This window comes from Rhinatrema bivittatum, chromosome 7, assembly GCF_901001135.1.
Source record: "Rhinatrema bivittatum chromosome 7, aRhiBiv1.1, whole genome shotgun sequence".
NCBI classification, from domain to species: Eukaryota; Metazoa; Chordata; class Amphibia; order Gymnophiona; family Rhinatrematidae; genus Rhinatrema; species Rhinatrema bivittatum.
The window spans coordinates 249,690,262-249,716,918 of NC_042621.1; the positions used below are offsets into that span (position 1 = coordinate 249,690,262).

The 26,657-nt window shown below is 43.7% G+C and overlaps 1 protein-coding gene across 3 annotated transcripts in view; it reads right to left on the reverse strand.

Annotated features, from left to right (window-relative positions):
* The window catches only part of LOC115095822 (WASH complex subunit 2A-like), a 257,808-nt gene that overhangs the window by 109,446 nt on the left and 121,705 nt on the right, over nucleotides 1-26,657 (reverse strand). For all 3 annotated transcript variants that reach the window (XM_029610022.1, XM_029610023.1, XM_029610021.1), the window contains exon 19: nucleotides 10,895-11,067. In XM_029610022.1, coding sequence (XP_029465882.1) covers nucleotides 10,895-11,067 — 173 coding nt within the window. The remainder of the gene's footprint in view (nucleotides 1-10,894; nucleotides 11,068-26,657) is intronic.

A 26,657-nucleotide genomic window follows, 5' to 3' on the forward strand; every position in this document is an offset into this window, starting at 1 on the left:
ATGTTTATTTACCCCTTCAAAATAATGTAGGAGATTTTTAAGGCAAGACTTCCCTTGGGCAAATCCATACTGGCTGTGTCTCAAACCATGCCTATCTAAATGTTTTGTGCTTTTATTATTTATAACAGTTTCCATGATTTTTTCCAGAACTGAGGCCAGGCTCACCTGTCTAGTTTCCCGGATCACTCCCAGATCTCTTTTTAAATATAGGGGTTAACATTGGCCATCTTCCAATCTTCAGGTACATTGGATGGTTTTAATCATAGGTTAAAAATTAATTGAAATAGGTCTGAAATTTCATTTTTTAGTTCTTTCAGAACCCTGGGGTGTATACCGTCCAGTCCAGGTGATTTACTACTCTTCAGTTTGTCAATCAGGCCTACCACATCTTCCAGGTTCACTGTGATATGGTTAAGTTGATCTGAATTACCACCCATGAAAACCTTCTGGAATGGTTATCTCGCCAACATCCTCTTCAGTGAACACCAAAGCAAAGACATTGTTTAATCTTTCCGCAAAGGCCTTATCTTCTCTAAGTGCCACTTTAACTCTTTGATCATCCAATAGTCCAGACGACAGGTTTTCTACTTCAGATGTATTTTAAAAAAGTTTTTATTGTGAGTTTTGCCTCTAAGGCCAACTTCATTTCAAATTCTCTCTTAGCCTGGCTTATCAATGTCTTACATTTAACTTGCCAATGCTTATGGTTTATCCTATTTTCTTCTGATGGATCCTTCTTCCAATTTTGAATGAAGAAATTTTGGCTAAAAACAGCCTCTTTCACCATGCCCGTAATAGTTTTGCATTCCTTCCACCTTCCTTAATGTGTGGAATACATCTGGAATGTTCTTTTAGGATGTTGCACACTTTTTACTTTTGTAGCTGCAACTTTCAGATTTTTTCTATTTTTCTTATTTTATCAAAGTTTCCCTTTTGAAAGTTTAGCACTAGAGCCGTGAATTTACTTACTGTTCCCCCTTCCAGTCATTAATTCAAATTTAATCATATTATGATCAATAGTGCCAAGCGGCCCCACCACCGTTACCTCTCTCACCAAATCCTAATCTCCACTGAGAATTAGATCTAAAATTGCTCCCTCTCTCGTTAGTTCCTGAACCAACTGCTCCATAAAACTGTCATTTACTCCATCCAAGAACTATATCTTTCTAGCATGCCCTGATGTTTCACTTACCAAGTCAATATTGGGAAAATTGAAATCTCCTATTATTACTGCACTACCAGTTTGCTTAGCTTCCCTAATTTCTCTTAGCATTTCACTGTCCATCTCATCATTTTGGCCAGGTGAACGGTAGTATACTCCTATCACTATACTCTACCCCAACACCCAAGGGATTTCTACCATAAAGATTAAAATGTGCATTTAGTCTTATGCAGGATCTTTATCCTATTGGACTCTATAACATCCTGGACATAAAGCACCACCCCGCCACCAATATGCTCCTCTCTGTCATTATGATATAATTTGTACCCCGGTATAGCACTATCCCATTGGTTATCCTCTTTCCACTAAGACTTAATTGGCATCTGAAAGACAATGTCATCATTCACTGCTATCTCCCATCTTTCTTCTTAGATGTTTGGCATTAGCATACAAACATTTCAAAGTTTGTTTTTTGTTTGTATTTACATTCTGGTTTTCAGTTGAGAGGGATAAATTGGAATCTTTTAGCTCAGGTGAGTTTTTAATTGTAGGCACATGGACTACTTTTATTATTGGAACCTCTCTGTTGGGATGCCCTAACTCTAAAGCTTCATTAGTATCCTTTGAAGATACCTCCCTCTGAACCATGTGCTGCTGAGCTTTCCCTTTGGAATAGTTTAAAAGCTGCTCTCTCTCCTTTTTAAAGGTTAGCGCCAGCAGCCTGGTTCCACCCTGGTTAAGGTGGAGCTCATCCCTTCAGAAAAGACTCCGCTTTCCACAAAAGGTTCCCCATTTCTTTACAAAACTGCATCCTTCTTCCTTGCACTATCATCTCATCCACCCATTGAGACTCCAGAGCTCTGCCTGCCTCTGGGGTCCTGAGCGTGGAACAGGGAGCATTTCAGAGAATGCTACCTTGGAGGTTCTGGATTTCAGCTTTCTACCTAAGAGCCTGCATTTGGCTTCCAGAACACTGTTGCCCACATGTACCACGACAGCCGCTCCTCCCCAGCACTGTCTAAAATCCTATCTAGGTGATGAGTGATATCCGCCACCTTCGTACCAGGTAGGAATGTTACCAGGCGATCCTCATGCCCAGCAGCCATCCAGCTGTCTACATTCCTAATGACTGAATCACCAACTATGATGGCCAACCTAACACTTCCCTCCTGGTCAGTAGCCCTGGGAGAGACATCCTCGGTGTGATAGGACAATGCATCACCTGGAGAGCAGGTCCTTGCTACAGGATAATTTCCTACTGCAGCAGGTTGATGGACTCCGATCATGAAACCTTTCTCCTCCAAGGCAGCACCAGGGCTGCCAGACCGAGTTGGGACATGGCTACTATATTCCTGAAGGTCTCATTTATATCCCTCTCTGACTGCCTCAGTTCCTCCAGGTCTGCCACTCTAGCCTCCAGAGATTGAAATCATTCTCTGAGAGACAGCAGCTCTTTGCATCGGATGCCCACATACAATTGCTCACCGGCAAGTAAAAAATCATACATGTGACACTCGATGCAAACAACTGGGAGGCCCTGTTGCTGCTGGATTGCTGCCTTGATCTTAAATTTGTTCAGTTCCTAGTTAAGTTTTTGGTTGCTATTGGAGTAGGAATGCGAACAATTAGGGTCCTTTAAATGTATTAGTGTATTCATTATATATCTGGTAGTGACCTACAAGGGAATGATCAAACTCTTGATATGTTGTGGAGAATTTCTGCGTTTAAGTTAAAAGGCTGATTTGATTTAAAAAAAATATATATACATTTTTTTTTTAAGTGTGAAAGTGATAACTGTCTATAAATTAAAAGATGAGCTAGGGGTGGGTGGGAGGGTTGGCAAATACAAACACAAACTTCTGCTGGTTGCCTGCCTATCTACCTATTTAAAACAAAACACACAAACACGTTAAAAAATACACCCCAATAGTTTTCTTCTCTCCAATACTTTTACATTTTAAAAATTTCTCCAAGTAGTACTTACTGATTCTTTCCAGCCACCAGCAAGGTGATCCTCTCCTCTCAGTGTTCCCAGTGGATTGTCGCTTACTGAGCTTTTCCCTTGCAATACACTAGATTGAGATCCCATGGGGGAATGATGGAATGAAAAAAGGAGATTGAAACCTTTTCATGCCCCTCCAAAAACCAGGACACATCCATGTGAACTGATGTAGAGAGCTCGTTACCAGGGGCCCACAACTGAGAGAAAGCCTTCACTGACCCCTTTAAGAAGTTCAGGGCTAGCTCTTGGTCCAAGTTTTGCTGGAGAATGGCCTAAATACAGGGAGCTATAGCTTGTCAGGGGGCTTCTGCTCTAGACTCACAGAAATACTTGAACAGGCACCAGACTTGAATGTAAGCCAATTAAAGTGGTCCACTTTCAAGACTTCAGTAGTGTGGAAATCACTGCTGAAGAATACCTCTTCCTGCAGAGTGTTTGCTGCTCATAAGCCAGGCTGTAAGACAGAATAGAGCTGGATTCTCCAAGTCCACAGGCTCCTGAGGCAGAGAACCCTGCACCTTCAAGAGGAGAATGGGATTGGTCTACTTGGAGCTGAAGCAGACCCGCATACTAGGGTCTGCATGGCCAATCTGGAGCCACCAGAATGACACAATTGTTCTCCAGCTCTATCCATCATAACAATCTGCCTATAAATGCCCATGGAGGGAACATGTACAGCAGTTCCCCTGCCAGGCCAGGGCTGAATGAGGGCATTCATTTCCATTGACCCCTGCTTTTTACTTCAGCTGAAGAGCCGGTCAGTCTTTGAGTTCTGCCTGGTTGCCATCAAATCCACCTGAGTATGACCCCATCTGTGAAAAATTCTGCGGAAGCTTGCCAAACTCAGCTTCCATTCTCTGGGATTTAGCAGACTGCAGCTGAGAAAGTCAGTCAAGACCTTTTCCAGACTGATGATGTGTGCTGTTGACAGAGATGTAGATTCTACTCCACCCATGGGAAAAGGAGTGTCATCTTCGCAGAGTTACCACAACTCCTGGTTCCCCCCGCCCCCCGCTGATTCCCGGATGGCTCACCCTCAAAAGAGCATAAAGAAACAGAGGAGAGCTAGACAAATCACTCTGGTCTCTAGGCAGTTGACAGACTACGAGGCCTCCATTGAAATCCCCTGGGCTACCAGATCTTGACAATGAGTCCCCTAGCCTGAGAGGCTTACGGCTGTGTTAATTAAGATCCAATCCAGAGAAGTAAGGCTAACTCCCTTCAACAAGTGGTCAGAAACCAACCACTTATGCAGCAACTGGCACTCTGCCTGGCTTACAGGAAGACATACTCCATAGTCTTGAGATTGTAGAAACCACAGACAGGATAGACTCAGAGGGCATATATTAACCCCAGGCCCATGGAACCAAGTCCAGAGTCACTGCCATCAGGCCGAGCATCTAGAATAGTCTGGATTTGACCAAATTGCTTGCGCATTCTCCCCTCCGTGAGGAAGACCTGTCCCACCTGTGTTTCAAACCGTGCCCCCAGATACTCCAGAGACTGTGTTGGCTATAGGCTGCTTTTTGAAAAATTGACCACTCAGCCCAAGCCTTTTAAAAACTGAACCACTCGAGACATGCGCTCAACCTCCTCTCAAGATGGTGCCCCGGATTAACAAATTGTTGAGGTACAGGTGGACTAGAATTCCCTTGCACTGGGAGAGCTGCTGCCATGGTGAAAACCCGTGGCACAGTCACAAGACTAAAGAGTAACACTTTGACATGCTCTCTGAGCATACAAAACTGTAAATACCTTTGATCCCCATCCCAAAAGGGAATGAGGAGATAGGCTTCTGACAACTCCAGCACACACAGGAACTCATCCTGTTAAACTGCTGCCAGAACAGACCTCAAAGTTTCCATGTATAAATGAGGAATCCGCAGGCAGTGGTTCACATTCTTGACCTTCAGGATGGGCCAGAAGGAGACTTCCTTTTGGGGGAGCATGAATTAAATGGATTAAATATTGTTCTGACGAGGGCACTGGTGCCACTTTCCGCTACAGCTGCAGCGTCAGCAAAGTCTCGTGAACCACCCTCTGCTTGGCTGGAACAGAAGAGGAGACCATGAAGACGTCTCAAATGGGGCAATGCAAGTCTATGGGCCTCCTATAGGTGTCAAAAGTGAGTGAATCTGCAGAATCTCATGAGGCTATACTGGTCCCTGCAGAGGTACTGGAATCTTCCCTTTGTTTTCTGGATCCACAAAAAGGTCTGGCCCCCCATCCTCGGGACCCCAAAAACATAGAGGTGGCACCAAAATACTGTCTATCTGGAAGCCTTCAGGAGGCACGGAATTGTCCAAACCTCTGCCAGCTTTGTAGAAGTAGTAGCCCTTACCTTCCAGCAAACACTGGGGTTTAGGATCACAGAGGTTCTTAACCAACTGGTCCAGATCTTCCCCAAAGAGCAAGTGACCCTTTAAAGGTTAACTTCCCCAGTTGGATCTTTGACCAAGAGTCAGTTGCCCAACTGCGAATCCACAAGAGGCAATGTGCAGCGACCAAGAGGGCACTGACCGAGCGGAATTCCATAATAAACCATACAGAGCATCTGCCAGAAACGCCACAGTGCACTCCATCCTAGCCATCTCCTCACTTTCAGGGAGCTGTTGGATATAGCAATGGAGAGCCTGAACAACGAGAGCTGAACAGATAGAAATCTGTATCGCTGTTGAAGAAGAGAAACAAGTTCCTCAGGCTCCATCTTCCTGTCCTGTGGATCCTTCAGAGATGCCCCCTTCCACAGGAATGATGGTACACCTGGTCACAGCTGTGACTGAAGCATCCACCCTGGAAAACTTCAGCACTGCTTTCAGGAGAGGGTATAGCCACTGTACTCCTCTCAAGCCCAACTCCGGAGATTCCCACTCCTCCAACATCATCTCCTCCACTTCTGGATGGAGGGGAAAGGCCATAATGGTTTCAGGTTTCCCTTTAATAATGGAGTCCCAAATTGAAACCTCCCATGGCTTACTTCTTCCAGATGCAGGCACACAACCACCTGCTCAATCAAAAATATTCTCCTTCCCGATGGAAGAGATGGATTTTCAGGCCCGGTAGGATCTCTTCTTCCTCTAGGGATGCTGTGGGGGTCCTCCCATGGCAGCCTCGGTGCATTGATTGTCAGTAGTGTCTTTTTAGCGGGGACCAGGGGAGAAGGAATCAAGCCAAGATCCTCTGGACCCCTTGATATGACTCCTCCCCAATTGAGAAAATGCACAAAAGGCCTGATGTAAAAAAAATGAAGGGAAAATAAAAACCTGGTATAAAATCACATCAGCTGATGTAGACCCCCCGCCAGTGATGGCCCCACTGGAAGAATTGATGAGACCAAAATCAGGGGCTCATCCAGCTCTCCCCAGATTCCCAGTGCTGTTACAAGGTATGGTCCCAAGCACGTGGGTGAGATCAAAATGGCCACTGTCTCTAAAGGCAGAGTGCCAGCCCGCATGTCATGCCCTTCCAAAGTTGGCAAACCAAAGATAGAGTCATGAGGTAGGGAAGGCACTAGGCATACAGTACACTTAGGAGTCTCTCCTGTCTGAGTGCATGCCAGGGAAACCTGGCCCTTTTCTAATGTGGCTCGCAGGGCCCCGCAGGTCTTGCATTGCTGTGAGCCTCATGCTATCCCTTCCTCCCTGCAGCATCTCGAAATTTCGCCAGCACTGTCCCCCACAGGCCACTGAAAGCTGGCCACAATGTATCCCGTAGTGCAGAAGCCCCACCTGTTGCAGTGTAACTGCCCCAGCCTGGCCAGCACAGAAAGGCTCTCTTGTTCCTTTTCTCTTTTTAAAACAGCAAAGGCTGTAACGAATTTTGGAAAGGGGGGGGGGGGGGGGGCGAGACGACAGAGGAGGAAAAAAGCCAAACAGGACAGGCAAACAGAAGGGAATATGCAAACCTCCTCAGAATAAAGATGACTCACTTTATCTGACTTTATATATTTTTATTTTTTGAAAACACTGCGCATCCAAGCTCAACCAAGCACCCCCAAAAGGGGCTGGCAAACAAGGATTGGGTTCGCATTGCTGCACCAAACCAGACCTACCATTTGTGAGAGGCAGAAAATACTGGGTTCCTGCTGTTAGCACCAACTCCTAAGTAGTGGCTGTGATGTCTCCAGGAAAACAATGTTGCCTGCCTCCATCTGCTGGTAGTGGAAAATAACCCACTTGTCAAGGCTGGACTGGTGTAGCAGGGCTCCTTTTGAAACCGTGCAATCTTGAGTCCTAAATCTAGCCACTAGGTGTTGCTGTCTTGTGATGATAGGGACTCCCTCCCCCCCAGGGATGGTCAATGCTGCCTCTGCAGCATCTCCTAGAACAGACTGGCCTGGAAAGCAGACTCCTGGACCAGACATTGAAACTAGGTCCTTCTGCCTGGCAGTGTGTCACTGTTTTTGGTTGATTTGGGTTTTGTTTTGTTTTTTTGAAGGGGGGGGCTTCCCCTCCCCCCATATGCTCTCCCATCTTCCGTCCCTCTTTATTTTCTGCCAACCCAAGGCGCATCCTCAGCAGCACTTGGCATGCATGTCACAGCAGCGGCAGCAGCAGTTACAGCAATCCTCCTTCCTTCCTTCCTCAAGCATGAGTGTTATCTTCCTGGAATACCCAGGCTGGACCAATCCTGCTTAATGTGGGATCTGAATCCAGATTCTTCAGGTTGTGGCTATGGTGCTGGTGCTTTAGCCTTGGTGCTGGTCCCTCTGCTGGCTTTTAAGAGCAGATTAGACAAATGGGAGTCCGTAATCAAAAGGTTTTGTCCAGCTAAGTTCACGACTTAGCCAGACAAAACACTAAGGTTTAAATATCCCATCTACTATTGATCAGATAAGTAATTATTAATCTAAAACTTAGCCAGATATAAAAGGGGCAGGGTGGAGGCATGGCTGAAATTTATCAGGTAACTCTGATCAAAAAATTGCATGTCTAAAGCTAGCTTGATAACTTTTTTTTTTTTTTTTTTAATAGTAGCCAAGCAGCAGCTAATTACTGACCTCCATCCAAATGAATATAAATTGTAGTGGGGCCAGCAGGGCCGAAGATTAATTAAAAAAAAAAAAAAATCCCAAAAAACTAGAGGGGTCCCACTTCCCATTTCCTCAAGATGACTTACTAGTACCTGTACTGCTGGGCAACCCCTCTCACCCACGAAAAATCAGAACTTGTAGCAAGGCCAAGCCTGATTCTTCCACCCTCCAAAAAATGCTGAGAAAGCCCAGTGATAGGAGAAGAGGTACTGTAGTGAATAGTAATTGCCTATATAGCTCTCAGTTGTACTGGCATCTTACTATTAATTTATTCACCCCACTGCCACTGAACAGACTACTTCTGGAGAAATTCTGCACTACTGTGGAAGCAGAATTTGCACAGAATTGTCTTGCATTTTTTTAAAGTAGAATTTGGAGATGCCCAGTGGGCTGTGAGCGGAACCCATCCCACTTGCAGCTGAAGAAGATAAAGGCCCTGGTGGGACATGAGCAGAGCCCATCCTGCTCATGGCTGAAGTCAAGTGAGGCCTGGCAGCTTTAAGTGCAGCTGAAGATGATGGAGGCCCCCATCCCGCTTGCAGCTGATGAGTCCTTGTGTGTGTAATAGTAAAAAGACCATATGGTCCATCCAGTCTGCTCAGCAAGTTTCTTTTAGTAGTAATGCCACTTCATGCAAGTTACTCTCATCTTTCTGTTAAGGATAGTAACTTCCATTCTGTGCAGGTTTCTCTCAATGGTTATGTTAAGGATAGAAGCTCTGGAATTTGTTGCCAGAGGATGTGGTTAATGCAGTTAGTGTAGCTGGGTTCAAAAAAGGTTTGGATAAGTTATTGGAGAAGTCCATTAACTGCTATTAATCAAGTTTACTTAGGGAATAGCCACTGCTATTAATTGCATCAGTAGCATGGGATCTTCTTAGTGTTTGGGTAATTGCCAGGTTCTTGTGTCTTGGATTGGCCACTGTTGGAAACAGGATGCTGGGCTTGATGGACCCTTGATAATTCAGATAATGCTGTTTGACTATGCTTTGCTTTTGGACTTGGTCACAGAAGCAGTCCTGCGCCTTTTCCCTAATGTCTGTGTATCAGTATCCTGGAGCGAAAAAAATCAGGGCCCAGCATTAGCTGTTGTCTGAATCCAATTTCTCCCCCTCCCCCCACCCCAGTGGTCATCAAAGCAGAGAGTGATGTTGCAGTTTCGCCAAGGCTAATTGGTTAAGGGTAGTAATCCCCATGCCTTCTTTATGTTAGGTGGTAGTAATTGCTGCTCCTTACAGGTTATCTCCGTGCCTCTTCTTCATTCCACCTCCAGCCTTTAGGGATCCAGAGTGTTTATTCCATGTCTTTTAAAATTCATTTTTCTGTTTTCATCTTTACCACCCCTTTTGGCAGGGAATTCCAGACATCCTGAAGAAATATTTCCTGATGTTGGATCTGAGTAATCCCCCATCCACCTGGAGTGTGTGTGTGTGTCTGTCTCTGTCTAAAATAACAGGACTTGGGTGGTACCTAGGCTAACCAGTTTTTTGAAGCATGAGTTTTCGAGGATAATCTATAAGATGCCACCTGACTCCTGTCATTTTTGCTACACCAGACTAACAGTTATCCTTCTGTGCACAAACTTATCTTGTGGAATGCTCAGATTTGTTGAATAAAAATGATTGTGAGCAATGAATTAAAAAAGGAGTCAGACATGAATAACATTTCACCTTGTTTGGCAGACGTCTTGTTGCCATTTAAAGAATAGGAGTGCAATTTATAACAATTGGAGAACACCCTGATGCAGCAACACAAGACAAAACGTAATTCATGTTGGACTCCGGATTTGAATTCAATGCTCAATTTTTATTCAACAAATCTGGACACACAAGATAAGTCTGCACTTTTTTGAATTGTTTATTTTTATAGACTCACTGCTAAAATTTAAATATAAAAGGAGGGAGTAATAGGCTTGCGATTATATCGGCAGCACTTTTATGGGAATGACAACACTTGGTGCTAGATTAAGTTTTTCCCTCAACAAAAAAACTTAACTTTCAGATATATTGCACAGTAATTAAAGACAGAAAATCCTTTGCAATCTAAATTTCATTGCTTATATAGACTCTACTGTGGAACTTTGCATTGTGCAGGTATAATTTGGGTTGCTCTTTTCTACATGCATCACTTTGCACCTGTCCACATTAAATTTCATCTGTCATTTGGATGCCCTGTCTCCCAGTCATGCAAGGTCCTCTCAATTTCTCATAACCCTCTAGTAATCTAACAATTTTGAATAATTTTGTGTCATCTGCAAATTTGATCACCTCACTTATTCCTGGTAAATATTTGTCTAAACTTATCTGGGTAACTTTATCCAGATAACTTTACTGCTTGCCGCCTTACTGAATATTGCCCTCATGTTGAAAAAGGTATAGTGGAGCCTATTTGGAGGCAAGTGGATAGACTGAATGACTTTTATAAGTCCCTTCCAGGCCTATTTTCTAGGATGATTTGTCATAGGCTAAGCCATTATCACTTAGCCACTTTATAAGCTTATTGATGACTTGGCCTATGATGCGTCATATAGATCAGAGAAATCCAGTCATTTCCTATATCCCCCTTCCCCCTCCCACCTCCGTCTCCTTGGTACAAAATTTAAAATAAGGAGGCAACACTGCTACTTTGACTCTTGTAAGCAGGAGACATTGTTGCTTCTTCCAAGCACTAAAAATGTACATTTTAACAGTTCTTTTCACCTGTCCTTAGTGATTGCAAACAAATCCTCTTCCTCATCTTCAGAGAATAGACTTGTCTTTTTCACCACCTTTCCACTCTGACCTTCCGTACTGACAGATTTAGTGGCAGCCTCCTCCTCCTCCTGACTTTGATTAGCAGTTGATTTAGTCTGTTTTCTGCTGTTCCAGTGATCCTGAATAAATCACAGAAGCAAGTTCTTAACACTAAGATTTTCAACTTGAATATACTATATACTCCCCTTGCTAATTAAGCTCACTGACTTTTATTTCACCCTTGAAAAGAAGAAAAATATATTTGAGTTTTCTATTCTCAAATTACATGCAGATTTTAACATGTATAAGATTAACATGTATTTGGTACTTTCATCCACGGCATCTTACAATAAATTACGATGACAAAATAAAAAGTGTATTGTGTATAAAATCTTAAAAATACTTCCAGGATGCTAGAAATAGAAAGGAAGTTTATCAATCCTCAAGCAAATGAGTGTAAACTGAAATATACACGTCTTTCTTCTGGAGGGAATGATGGGTGTGGGTGTGTGTGTGTAGAGGGGAAAGGGAGGGGGGTGATGAAGTACAGCATAGGTGAACCCTATGGGTTTAAAAAGGGAAATAATGAATTCCCTTCTAGCCACCCTTCGTTACTGAGGTTTAAACAGCAATCTCAAGATTCTAGAAAGGGTTAATAGATAATTGTAAAAATGCATTAATAAATATTATGAAATGGTGTTAAATCTCTGGACAAAATCAGCAACTTGTTGTACTCGTTTGAATATGCTAAGTGTCAAAGAAGTGCATTTTACTCATTTCACATCAGGAAGTTCCTGGGATATTAGAATCTTATAACAACTATTCACAATGTTTCTCTTTTGTCCACCCTTTCAGTAACTAAGATTAAAGGCTTTTTGGGGAAGCACTCTCATCTTTAACCAGGGTCCTAATATAGCGTAGTCTGATATTCAGAGTTAGCTGGATGACTTTTCGGGCTAAATCTGATTGGACCAAAGAGATGTCCTAAAGTTAGCCAGCTATAGTTAGCTGGCTTACTTTAAGATAGACATATATTGAATATTGCGGCTACACCATTGTAAACTGGATAAAATTTGTGCTAACTTTGTTATCCTCCCTGCTTCTGATATAGTACTTTGCAACTTGGTTGCCCATCTGGATCAATACATCTTTGTTGGGCAGCTGATCTCTGAAACCCACAGAGCGTATTTGATCACCCAGAACTCCAGGAAATTGATTTGACAGAAGTTCCTGGGCGGACCATTGTCCCTTGATGCTGAGCCCATCTACATGGGCTCCCTAGCCCTGGGTAGATGCACCCATGGTTAGGACAATTTGAACCCAAGGAATTTGGAAAGTTACACCTTATTCCAGGTTGTAATTTTCTCACCACCAGGATAAGGTGTCCCAGAGGGACAGAGTGATTCGGGTGCAGTCCTGCAAATCCTGATTGGTCTGAAACCACTGATATTGTAAGGTCCATTGGGCTCTTTACTTCCTGGGAATGCATGCATATGTGATGTATACTGTGGTGGCCATGTAGCCCAACAGTCTCAACATGCGACAAATTGATACCTGCTGGCTCTGTTGAATTTCTACTGCAATGGACATCAGTGTGATGGTCTGTTGCCACGGTAAAAGATCTTGGACTGAGATGTGTCTAGCAGGGCTCCTATGAAGTCCAACTGAGGTGATGGGTTGAAATTGGACTTGGAGTAGTGGATAACAAATCCTAGAGACTCCAACACCTGAATCGTTGAACACATGGACCTTTCAGACCGTGACCGAGAGACACTCTTGACCAGCCAATCATCCAGATAGGGGCAAACATGGACTCCCACTCTGCGAAAGTGCGCCACCACCATGGCCAGACATTTGGTAAAGACCCACTAGGCAGATGCCAACCCAAATGGCAGAATGTGGTACTGGAAGTGCTTTTCCCCCAACATGAATCAGAGATACTTCAGGTGGCTGGGGAAGATCTTGATGCAAATCTATGCGTCTTTCAGATCTAGAGAGCATAGCCAGTCCCCTTCTTGCAGGAACGGGATCAAGGTGCCCAGGGAAACCATCTTGAACTTTTCTCTTTTTAGAAATTTGTTCAAGGCCCTTAGGTCTAGGATGGAATGGAGTCCCCCTACTTTCTTTGGAATCAGGAAGTATCTGAAGTAGAATACCCTGCCCTCTTTGCCTTGGTGGAACAGGTTTGACTGCTCTGGCTGTTAAACAGGGAGGAGAGCTCTGCTAAAAGCACCTCCTGATGTGCTACCAGTCCCCAAAATGGATTCGGGTCAATTTGGTGGGGCATTCAATAGGTTTAATTTGTTCTCTCTGCAAACAAGGGAGAGGACCCACTGGTCTAAGGTTATACTGCACTACCAGATTTTGTAGAACTGCAGCCTACTCCCAACCGGATGGTCCACCACCACGGGTATGGTGCACTTGACTGCACCTTTCGATTCAGTCAAAACACAGTCCCAGGAGTTGACTGAGGTGCTGGCTGGGGCTTTGGGGCCCTCTGTTACCTTGGATGCTATGCTGCTGACCAGGCTGAGGTGGCAGAGAATAGTATCTCCTTAGGCAGAAGAAAGATTTCTTATGGTCAGACCTTGAAGGCCTTCTGGATGAGGATGGGTCCTCAGTACCAGTGGAGAGCTACTGAAGTGTCGCATGGTAAGCCCAAATTTGAGCCACCGTTTCCATCTTATCTCTGAAGAGATTTTCTCCTGTGCACGGCACATCAGCAAGTCATTCCTGCACCTCCTGACAGATACAAGGCCTGCAGGCAGGTGAATCTGCAGGCGCAGATCCCTGCCGCAGAGACCCTTGATGTCATCTTGAAAACATCATAGGTTGAACAGAACTTGTGTTTCCCACACTCCAGACCCTTATGCACCAGGGCCTGAAGAGTGTCCTGCTGCTGAGGCAGCTACTTGGCCACTTCCTGCACCTGCTTCAGGATGTCCTGCATATACTGACCCATAGAGAGCTGGTAGGCCCTATATGGGTGATGAGCACAGCATCCTGAAACACCTTTCTCCCAAGAGCATCCATGACCTTCTGATCCTTCCCTGGGGGCACAGAGGAATGGGTCCAAGTGCTCTTGGCCTTTTTGAGAGTGGATTAGACTACAACCGATTGGTGTGGCAGCCGTCACTTGTCAAATCTGAGAGTCTTCTGGATGAGATATATTACTTCCGTCTTTCTATTTATAGCAGGCACCGAGAGTGTGTTCTTGCATTCTCATCAGTAACTCCATAAAGGATTCGTGCACTGGGACTGCCATGATTTCCTTAGGAAGCTCCACGTACTGGAGAATATCCAGCATCTTGTGATGGGTATCCTCCTCCATTACAACTGAAAGACTGGCTTCCGCCATCAACCTGACAAAACCTATGAAGGAGAGGTCATCAAGAGCAGTCGGATCTGAGGGGACGCCATCTGATGCATTGGGATCCGAAACATCTGAGGAACCATCTTCCCAGGGTTTGTAAAGGCCTTTTTCCTCACTGACAATGGTAGGGAGTGGATACCTGGGTTAAGAACATAAGACATGCCATACTGGGTCAGATCAAGGGTCCATCAAGCCCAGCATCCTGTTTCCAACAATGGCCAATCCAAGTTACAAGTACCTGGCATGTACCCAAACAATAAATAGATCCCAAGCTATTATTCCTTATTGATTAAAAGCAGTTTATGGACTTCTCCTCTAGGAACTAAACTTTTTGTAAACCCAGTTACACTAACTGCCATAACCACATCCTCTGGCTATGAATTCCAGAGTTTAATTATTTGTTGAGTGAAAAAGAATTTTCTCTAATTTGTTTTAAATGAGCTACTTGCTAACTTCATGGAGGGTCCCCTAGTCCTTTTATTGTCTGAGAGTGTAAATAACCGATTTACATTTACCTGTTTAAGTCTTTTCATGATTTTGTAGACCTCTATCATATCCTCCCTCAGCCATCTCTATCACATCCCCTTCAGCCTTTCCTCATACGGGAGCTATTCCATGCCCTTTATCATTTTGGTTGCCCATCACTGTACTTTCTCCAGTGCAAGTATATCTTTTTTGAAATGCAGCGACCAGAATTGCACACAGTATTCCAGATGCGGTCTCACCATTGAGCGAGATAGAGGCATTATGACATCCATCGTTTTATTCGCTATTTCCTTCCTAATAATTCCTAACATTCAGGCCGATACAGTAAGGCGCGGTAGGAAGAGCTGCGTTAGTGCCGGGCGCACCCGCGTTTGCCGCACGCACAGTCCGGCTCACCTACTGCTCGATACTGTATTTAAATAGCTTGCAAATGCAAGCCGCGTCCAAGAAGCGTCCGTAAAGCGTTAGGCCCGCGCAACCCATTTTACTGTATAGGCGCTTTATACAGCGCCTATACAGTATCCTGGGTGCGCTGGTACCTGTCATTTCAAATGTCATTTGTAATGACAGGCACCAGGAAGTGATCCCAACTTTAACCAAAGAAAACCTAAAAACCTAAAATCCCTTCCTCCCGAAGCGACTCGACATGTAAAATATGTAAAACCTAAAAACCCCTCCTCCCGAAGCGACTTGACATGTAAAATATGTGAATAAGTGTAACCAACTTACTTTTTGGTTTCTTTTTCAGCCCTTTCAGCCTTCTCTGCCGTCCTCCGGAGGGGGCAGCCGGCGGCGAAAGTGGCTTCCAGCGGCCCCCGCTGGTGAAGATGGACGAACGCACGCCCATAGTGCACGGGCGCTCAAGCCAATGAAAGCACATGGACGGGCGTGCGTGACGTACGCCGTGACGTCACGCATGCACTTTCATGTGCTTTCATTGGCTTGAGCGCCCGTCAATTTGGGCGCTCAAGCCAATGGCTAGAGCCAGCGAAGCGCATGACGTCACGGCGTACACTTCGCTGGCTACAGCGAGCGAAGCATACGCCGTGACGTCACGCGCTTCGCTGGCTAGAGCGCCCAAATTGACGGGCGCTCAAGCCAATGAAAGCACATGAACGCGCGTGCGTGACGTCACGGCGTACGTCACGCACGCCCGTCCATGTGCTTTCATTGGCTTAAGCGCCCGTGCACTACGGGCGTGCGTTCGTCCATCTTTACCAGCGGGGGCCGCTGGAAGCCACTTTCCCCGCCAGCTGCCCCCTCCAGAGGACAGCAGAGAAGGCTGAAAAAGAAACAAAAAGTAAGTTGTTACACTTATTCACATATTTTACATGTCAAGTCGCTTTGGGAGAAGGGGATTTTAGGTTTTCAATATTTTACATGTCCAGTCGCTTCGGGAGGAGGGGATTTTAGGTTTTTAGGTTTTCTTTTGGGGGAAAGTTTGCCGTCTACCCTTACCCCTGCCTCTAACGCAGGGGTAGGGGTAGGCGGTAAATTAGCAGGTTAAACGCGCGGCTAAACGGCAGGTTAAAAAGGCGATAGTCGGGGTGCGCGTTACTGAATGGGGGGGGGGGGAATAGCTAATCCGATCGTTTACATCTCATATACATGCCACGGGCGGAAGGGGTTACTTGTTGATTTAAAGAGGCGGTAAGAATGGGTTAAAGGGGATAGTGAATCGTGGGTTGGACTAACGCGGCCAAATTGTGAGTAGAAGGCGGGTTAGAAGCAGGGTAACCATGGCCGCACTTTACTGTATTGACCTGATTGTTTGCTTTTTTGACTGTCAGAGCACATTGAGCTGATGACTTCAATGTATTACCCACCATGATGCCTAGATCTCTTTCCTGGGTGGTAACTCCTAAGATGGAACCTACATCGTCTAACTACAGCAAGGGTTATTTTTCCCTATATGCATCACCTTGCACTTGTCCAAATTAAATTTCATCTGACATATGGATGCCCAATCTTCCAAACTGAAAAGGACTTTCTGCAGTTTATCACAATCTGCTTGAGATTTAACTACCCTGCATAATTTTGCGTCATCTGCAAATTTTTATCACCTCACTCGTCGTACCCCTTTTGAGATTTATAAATATATTAAAAAGGACGGGTCCAAGCACAGATCCCTGAGGCACTCCACTATGAATACAGACCATTTAATCCTACTCTCCGGTTCCTGTCTTTTAAGCAATTTGCAATCCATAAAAAGGACAGTCTCCTATCCCATGACTTTTTAGTTTTCTTAGAAGCCTCTCATGAGGGACTTTGTCGAATGTCTTCTAAAAATCCATATACACCACATCTATCGGTTCACCTTTGTTCACGTTTATTCACCCCTTCAAAAAAAAAAAAAAGTACGAGATTTGTGAGCAAGACTTCCCTTGGGAAAATCCATACTGGTTGTGTCCCATTAAACCATATCCATCTAAATGTTCTGTGATTTTATTATTTATAACAGTTTCCATGATTTTTCCCGGCACTGAAGTCAGGTTCACCGGTCTACAGTTTCCCGGATCACCCCTGGAGCCCTTTTTAAATATCGGGGTTACATTGGCTACCTTCCAGTCTTCAGGTACAATGGATGATTTTAACGATAGGCTACAAATTAATTGTAATAGGTCTGAAATTTCATTTTTGAGTTCTTTCAGAACCTTGATCTATATCATCGAGTCTAGGTGATTTACTGCTCTTCAGTTTGTCAATCTGGCCTACTACATCTTCCAGGTTCAATGTGATTTGGTTCAATCCATCTGAATAGTCACTCTTGAAAATAGTCTCTGGAACGGGTATCTCCCCAACATCCTCTACAGTGAACGCCGAAGCAAAGAATTCCTTTAGTCTTTCTGTGATGGCCTTATCTTCCAAAGTGCTTCTTTAACCCCTCTATCATCTAACGGTACAACCGACTCCCTCGCAGGCTTGCTGCTTCAGATATATTTTAAAAAGTTTTTATTATGAGTTTTTGCCTCTATGACCAACTTGTTTTCAAATTCTCTCTTAGCCTGTCAATGTCTTACATTTAACTTGTCAATGCTTACGCATTTTCTCATTTTCTTTTGATGGATCCTTCTTCCAGTTTTTGAATGAAGATCTTTGGGATAAAATAGCCTCTTTCACCTCACTTTTTAACTATGTCAGCAATCGTTAAATTCATGGAATACATTTGGATTGTGCTTCTAAGATGGGATTATTTTTTTTTTAAACAATGTCCATACCTGTTGCACACTGAACTTCTGTAGCAGCACTTTATTTTTTTCTTTTTTAAACTTTTTCCCATTTTATCAAAGTTTCCCTTTTGAAAGTTTAGAGATAGAGCCATGGATTTACTTAGTCCCCCCTTCCAGTCATTCATTCAAATATTATGTTATGATCACTATTGCCAAGTGTCTCCACCACCATTACCTCTCTCATCAAATCCTGTGCTCCATTGAGAATTAGAACTAAAATTGCTCCATTTCTTGTCTGTTCCTGAACCAATTGCTCCATAAAACTGTCATTCCATCTAGGAACTTCCTCTCTCTAGCATGTCCTGAAGTTACATTTACCCAGTCAATATTGGGGTAATTGAAATCTCAGAGTACCCTGGTGCAAGAAAAATTGTATCACCACCAAAAAATTCCACAAAGTCTTTTATTGCAATTCAAAGCAAAGTCAGGTGAAACAATGTTGCAGTGACGGCAACTCCATGAATTAAAGGACACATACTTTAGAGCGATTCCCCGACACGGACCGTGTTTCGCTAGGCTGCATCGGGAGGGACCAGCATGTACATTAAAGTCTTCTCAGATGTACAATGGAGCGCTCCATTGTACATCTGAGAAGACTTTAATGTACATGCTGGTCCCTCCCGATGCAGCCTAGCGAAACATGGTCCGTGTCGGGGGATCGCTCTAAAGTATGTGTCCTTTAATTCATGGAGTTGCCGTCACTGCAACATTGTTTCACCTGACTTTGCTTTGAATTGCAATAAAAGACTTTGTGGAATTTTTTGGTGGTGATACAATTTTTCTTGCACCAGGGTACTCTGTTACTTGCGAATGTGCAAGGCTTTTTTGCTTCGGTTTTTTCTGGTAATTGAAATCTCCCAATATTTCTGCACTATCAATTTGTTTAGCTTCCTTAATTTCTCTTACCATTTCACTGTCATCATTTTGGCCAGGTGGACGGTAGTATACTCCTATCGCTATACTCTTCCCCAACACCCAACGGATTTCTACCCATAAAAATTCAGTTGTGTATTTAGTCTCTTGCAAGACTCCATGCCATCCCAGACATAATGTGCCACCCTGCCAGCAAGTTGTTCCTCTCTACCCTGATAGAGCACTGTCCCATTGGTTACCCTCCTTCCATTATGTCTATGATGCCAATTAAGTCTATGTCATCATTCACTGCTACACACTAACTCTCTCATCTTACTTCTTAGACTTTTGGCATTAGCATACAAACATTTCAAGTTGTATTTTTGTTTGTATTAACATTCTGCTTTTCAGTTAGGAAGGAAAATTTGGAATCTTTTAGCTCATGTGATTATTTATAGGCACATGGACTACTTTTATTATTTTAAGATAATATGGTAAAAGAAAAACTGCTCTTCTCTAGATGAGCAGCAAACACTAAGATATTCTGTAAACACTCTGGGTGCTTCAAAGAAGCCAAAAGGAAGAATTTGATATTTTCTTTATCTGAATTTCTGAATCACCTACACAGAAATACTAGGTGATGTACATGAGCTCATACAAAAAATTACAACTTACTAAAATATTTAAAGACAAAATAAAAATATAATAAAACAAATAGTATATCAAATTACCACATCATGCCAACTGGTAAATACCTGTCCAGCAGAAAAATAATCAAAATGCCTGTTATAAAACCTCTGCATAATTACTTGCCTAAACAAGAAAGCTTTCAAAAGACTCTTAATAGTTTTGTTGCAATCTGCAATATATAACTGTTCAGGGAGTGAGTTCTAAGAAGTTGGTGCCACCACAGAAAATGTTCTCCCTTGTTTCAGCAAGGCAGGCCAATTTGAGAGATTGAATAGGCCTCTCTGCAAGCAGTTGGCGAGTAGGATTATAAATGCATAACACATTAATTGAAGGCAACTAGTAGAACTGACCATTTTATGTTTTAAATTGGACACAATACTGAACTGGCAACCATGAAGGTCCATTAAGACTGGAGTAATATGCTCCCTAACATTTTCTCTAGTTAATTATGCAACTGAGTTCTGAGAAAGCTAAAAGGCTTTCAAAGATGTTGTGGGTAAACCAATATAAATAGCATTATGAGCAATCCAGCATCAGAAGAATTATGGCCTGTACAACCAAACAAATGTCATAATAATTCAATACATATTTGAAGTCTTGCAGGATTCAGAGCTTAAAAATCCAAATTCAACAATTGTTTTGATATTTTTCTGAAAGGCCAACTTGGAATCAACCAAAACTCCTTGGCTCCTAACCTAATAAAAGAACTGGCAACACAGCTCTAACAATGGTAATTGTTGCTAGCAAAACACATGTACAGCAACAATGGATCACAAGAAGCTCCGTTTTTGCAATGTTAGGAGCCAATTTATTGTGAAACAGCCAGTGTTTGAAGGTAGGCGCACATAATTTGATTAGCTGGAGAGTATCTGCCCAATTGGGTTGCACATAGATAAAGAACTGAATATCTGCATAAATTCTGAACCCCTCAGAGCCCAGCCAACAACTTACAAACTGGCACTAAATAGAAATTTAAAAATAGCACTGATAAAGCAGAGCCCTAGGGAACCCAGTTGAAGCAGAGGACCAATGAAAGTGTTTGCAGACCTCTAACTGGGGAGGAACATTCTGAGATATATGATTCAAACCAATGCAGAATGCCACTACAGATTCCACATTCTCTTATGCAATACAAGAGAATCTGGTAATCTATGGTGTCGACCATCAAGAGGAAAACCAAATCAAAATCATTGGCCATCATCAAGACCTCTTCTGAGCATTTCAACTAAAGAAACAAGGATCTCAGTACTAATTTACTGCCTGAATCCAATCTGAAACGGATCAAGGACTTGATGGGTATTAAGAAAGTAAACTATTTTGATACCAGATGTTCAAGCCATTTAGCTGTAAAGTTAAAGAAGATACTGGATGGTAACTGGATCAATACTGGATAAATCAGATAGATGAAGTCTAATTTTCTTCAGCAGATCAAGGCCTTTTTGATATAAGATTGAACACCACCCTGATTCAGAGAAAGATTACTAACTGTTGTTAATGGCGGTGCTACCACATCTCTAGAGATATAATTGACACCATGAAGCAATGATTGAGCCAATAGCATCAGCCAACTCAAATAAAAAAACAGTTTAAAAAGAAGACCAAAGATCCTGAGAATGTTGGGGGTGGGTAGGGTAGAAATTGTTTTACTAAGTTGGAACAGATCCAAAAGCAGCAGAAAACAGATATTTTAGCTAAAACGTGATCCACAAAATCATAAAGACTAGCATGATTGAATGAGTCCATTTGGCCAGACTGACTCGGGCCATTAGTCAGTCTTTGCACATTCCTAAACAGTTGTCTAGAATTCTCCCTGATACATGCATGTTTGAAAAAAAAAAGTTTTTGGCTTCATTAACCTTAACTATATAATCCACCAGCAGTGCTCTATAGACAGATAGAGAGTCAGAAGATCAAGAGCGATGCTAGGTATGCTCACTTCTTCATATTACACATCTGAATTCCCTTACATCCAGGGATAACCAACTAGGCCTCATTTGTCCGTTGGGTCACCAATTTTAATGGAGTTAATTCATTTGAAACCTTAGAATGAATTGCATCCCACGTGAAGACAGTGGATTAATGTTAACTGTTTCAGTCTCAAATCAGCAAATTTATCACAATCTATATGACCACATTTCAAATAAATACAGGAAGTAATTCATCTGAGCTGGTATGATGAAAAACAAGATAAGAAAAAAGTTCAAAGAGTGATCTAACCATGGAACGAAAAGCAAAGACATTTCAGAAAAACAATTAACATGCAATAATTTATTCACAAAGGCTAGATCAAAGGTATGAGCTAGTTTATGAGTAGGTTTTTGTATTTGATCCCATTCTTGCAAAGCCCTGTTGTGTAAAAATAAACAAGCTGGTGCTAGAGGAACTATATCAACATGTAGGTTAAAGTATCCAAGAATTAACACAGTCAAGTTTGCCTTTAAGCTAATCAATTGCCAAAAAACAAAACAAGGATGGGTCAAGATAGCAAAAGACCAAAGGAGCAGTATGTAAGACAGACTCAAAACATAAAAAGATACTAACATTTCATATGGTGAATTGCTATTCAAAGTCTTGACAGACATTTTTTCTTATAGACCAAACCTTGTCTCCTTTTATGGGGATGTGACACTACGGCATAGCCAGGAGGGCAAAATTGGTTTAGCAGTACCTGCTCTACAAACATAACTCAGTAAAACAAAAAAATCTGGTCGCTCTTTATCAATCAAATCAAACATAATATGAACCTTTTTCTTTATAGCAGAACAAACTACTGAGCCTAAACATTCAATGAAATGTAATGATCAAAGGCTATGATTAAAGACATTTCCTATCATTTTTATGAATCAGAATATGCATGTAGGCATCTTTGATGTCTTGAATGGTTAGCCACTTCATCTCCAATTGAAGGAGGATTGCTCCTAAAAAGAGTTCATCCTGAATTTTGTTTTCACCAGGTGTTCAAGATCTCGGAAGTCCAAGATGGAGTGAAAGTCTCCTGGTTTTCTTTGGAATGAGGAAATATTAGGAATTGAATCCTGTGTTCCTTTGCTCTTTTGGGAAGATTTCTACTGCATCCACCATGAGGAGCTCTTCCTGGAAGAGTTAGAACTATTCTACATTCATAGTGGGCTGGATTTAAAAAACGTTACGTGCATAAATCTGGAGGGCTTACGAGCGCTGGCCCTATTTTCAAAAGGCCCGTCGACGTGCGTAAAGCCCCGGGACTTTAAAGGGGCGGGGCATGGGCAGGGCATTCCGGGGTGGAGTCAGAGGCTCCACTGACTCACCACCTATAACAAGCGAGAGTTGCTACTTGGCCCTTCAGGTAAGGGTCAAGCCTATAATCAAACCTTCCAGCAGAAATTACACAATTAAAAAAGTTTCCCCTTGAGAGGCTGAGAACTTCACTCGCCACACCAGGACTCTCAACTCTCTGACTGTAACAAAGGCCAAAGATGTAGGAAAAAAATCATTCTTGCCCGAAGCAAAGTGGAAATCACTGCAAAAGGATAACCACGCTTCCACACCAGAGTACTTTCGAGGGCCAAACCTAACAAAAACATAACCTGGATCATCATGTGGAACGGGTCACTAACACAATCTGTCTTGAGCGGCAGCCTTAGAGGACTGCTCACCAGCAGCTTCTGCAAAACGGCTTACAATGGCCTCTGAAGACCATCTGGAGCCAGCAGAATATGGTTTCGATCTGGCTAACCGGCTTCTGAACAATCCCTCCTATGAGTGGCCATGGCAGGAAGTCATACCATTTTGTCTCACAGTTACATCCGAATGAAATTTATATCCTGCACTCTTGGACTTCTACTACAACTGAAGAATTGTGATACTTCTGCGTTGGTAGATGATGCCCACAAAACCAGAAATGGATTACCCCAGCGTGTTACCATAAGCTGAAAAGTTTCTGGTTCTGCCTTGATAACTGATGTAGGCCAATGTCGAAGCATTATCTGACCATACTGTGACCGCATAAGCTTCCAGCTGCTTAGCAAAGCACCAGCATGTCAGTGGAACTATATGTGCTTCTAACTCCTGAGCATGAGCCCCCCCCCCCAAACTCAAATGGCTCTGATCTGTCATAAGAACCAACCAGCCCAGTGTCTCCAGAGAAATCCCCTTTCTGAGCTGATCCAGCTGTAGCTACCAGTGCAACTGAACACATACCGCCAGAGACAAGTGAAATCACACCATGCATTCCTGAGACTGTGGATGCCATCAGGAAAGCAACATGCACTGAAGGGGGCCATAGAAATGCCCTCGCACAGGGGGACAATGTCCAAAGCGGCCACCATCAACCCCAGGACCTGAAGCTACCACCACATCTAAACTTGAGCAACTAACATCTGTAAGCTCTATTCGGCAGATATACTCCGCCCAGCTTGGCAGCAAATCATAGCCAATCAATCCAGTGTCTGAGATGGCCATAACTCGTCCAGATACGAATGTACCAGGTTGCCTTCTTTGCGCAGAGACTCCATTACTACCACCATGACTTTGAGAAGGTCCCAGGAGCAATCGCCAGCCCAAAAGGCAGATCCTGAACATGATAATGATGGCTCAGAATGTCAAGTCTCAGGAAACACTGATGTTCCTGGCAAATGTGTAGATATGCCTCCATCACATCTAAGACTAGAGAAACTACCTGGTTTGAACTGCCAATATTAACGGAACACAGAGTTTCCATCCAGAAATGAGTCAAACGCTAAAGACGATTAACTATAAGATCCGGGATGGATTGAAGGACTCTTCCTCTTTCTAGGGAACAGAAAAAAAGGGAATACTGGCCTACAAGGCCAACAGCATCCTGAAGGTAGCTTCCACTGCCACTCTCTTCTGTGTAGAGTTGCATGGATTGAGCATAAAAGGCATCCAGAGGAATCTGGAAGAATTCCAAGAGCACAGCTGTCCATTATCACCTCTAGAACCCAAAGGTCCATCATAATCTGGACCCACCTTCGTAGATGAGTCCCCGCACCTTCATTGTGAAGATTGAGGAGTCCCAGTTCCAGTCTGCATCCTTACAAAGCTTTCCAGGATGAAAAGACTGAGACCTTATGAAGGGATGAGTGCGTAGAGGTTCCCCCCGTAAGGACACTAATAAAAGAGAACCTTGAAAGCGTAACCTTGTGAGATTGAACTTGAAAACCGTGCCTGCCGACCAATTTCGGAGCTGCATCTGGCAACTAGTCGCTATCATGGAAGCCACCCCTCTAGAGGCCATCCGCACCAAGTTACAGCCCACATCTGCTAAGAATGCAGTCCCCGGTTCTATACCCATCTGCCATCGGACCCTGCTCTTTGCGTCTTTTGAGATCAACGCAAACCAGTCTGAGCTACTAAGGAGCAACAAGACAATCTGCAAATTCATCGCCATGGCCTCAAAGGCCTGCATAAGGATAGCCTCAATCCGCCTATCCTGAGCAACATTTAGAATTGCCCCTCCTTACCCCGGGATGTGGTTCATTTGGTAAAAGCACCTACCAAGGTAGTTACATTTGGGAATCGCAAAGATTCCCTTGACTTTTGATCCAAGGGGTACAATCCCACTAAAGCAGGCCCCCAGTCAAGGTCAATCAACTCGAACTGCATCTAAGAGGGGAAGAAACATGACACCTTGTGCAGGATGACTAATATGAGAGTCACCCCCAGCCACACCAAACATTTTGAGACTGAGACAAAAAACTTGGCAACACATCACTGTTAAAGAATTGGAGCAGAGTCCTATGTAGCTCCAAATCTGGAGAAGGTTCCCTCTATTCCAGAGGGGAGAAGATCAAATCCCTGGAGTCATCCAACATATCCTCATCCACATCACCAGGGACTGCCTCACCATAGCGCTTGCATGCAGCAGCTGAAAGGTAGAAGTTTTGAGTAGGCATACCCAACATAGAGGGAATCCACAGCTCTGCTAGCCGACCCTGCAGAAAGGTCTGAAGACCCTGGAAAAAAAAGTTCACCCAGGAAAAGGAGGATGGATCCACACTGGGGCCCATAGACTCAAACTTAAGAGTGTCCAACTGACCCACATATCTCGTAGATGTCTCTGTCCAAGAAATAAAGTAGGAGGGGCTACATTCGTTGTATCGCTTTCCGCCCAACTCCCACTGAGGGGATTGCCCATCATCAGCCACATCCAGAATAGGAAACTCATCTTGTCCAAACAGCGTTGAAACAGTCTTAGAGAAAGCGATGGCTCCATTGCCCTCATTCGGCAAGATGCATATATAGCTAGATTCTGGGTCCTCTATGTCGCTGGCGCCGTAGCTATCTGGTACTGAGTGCTAGACAGCCGCCTAAGCACACCAACTGTGACTGGAAGTACACATGCAAAACACACCCGCCAAAGGGCCTGATATAGTATGCGCCCAAATAGCATGTGTGATCCTATGTGCCCAGATAGCATGCGCAGATCATATGCGCTCAGAAAATATGTGCACAAGTGCCTGCGTATATATAACCTATGCGCACAAAGCCCCCCGCACTCAAGAACATGCACAAACAAGGCTGCGGCCTTATGTACCCAAGTACACGTGCACGCTTACGTTCGTGCACCAGCACACAGGAAAAAAAAAATGCTGCCGCAGCCTACCACACAGCTCAAGAAATCGAGCCTCTGGAGCAGGGCTTAGCCAAGGGCCGATCAATCCACTGAGCCCGCATCGCCTCTGCTGTAAACTCTGCAGAGAAGTGAGAGGGAAGGGGGGGAAGGATGCCGAACACCCAGTGCAGAGGGAAGGAGACCTGATAAGAAAGGATGAAGGAAACTAAAACCTCCTTACACTTTCTTCCTCTTCACTTTTTTTTTTTTTGCATACCTGAACTTAGCCTTCCCTGGCCGAGAGTACGAACAGGTCTCCGGATGCGGAGGGAGATGGCACAAGTCATCACCGCCGAGCCCTTCCTCTGGCTCCAAAAATCCCTACATGAGGTAGGCTGCAGGACTGAAGGGAGGGACCCAATGGTGTCCCTCATTATTTTATTTTTTACCACAAGCAATCCCCAGAAGGAAAATACTGGCAGGCTGATTCGGGATAAGGCTATATGTCTGTGAGGTCAGCTTTCTACTCTATCTCCATCTGCTGGT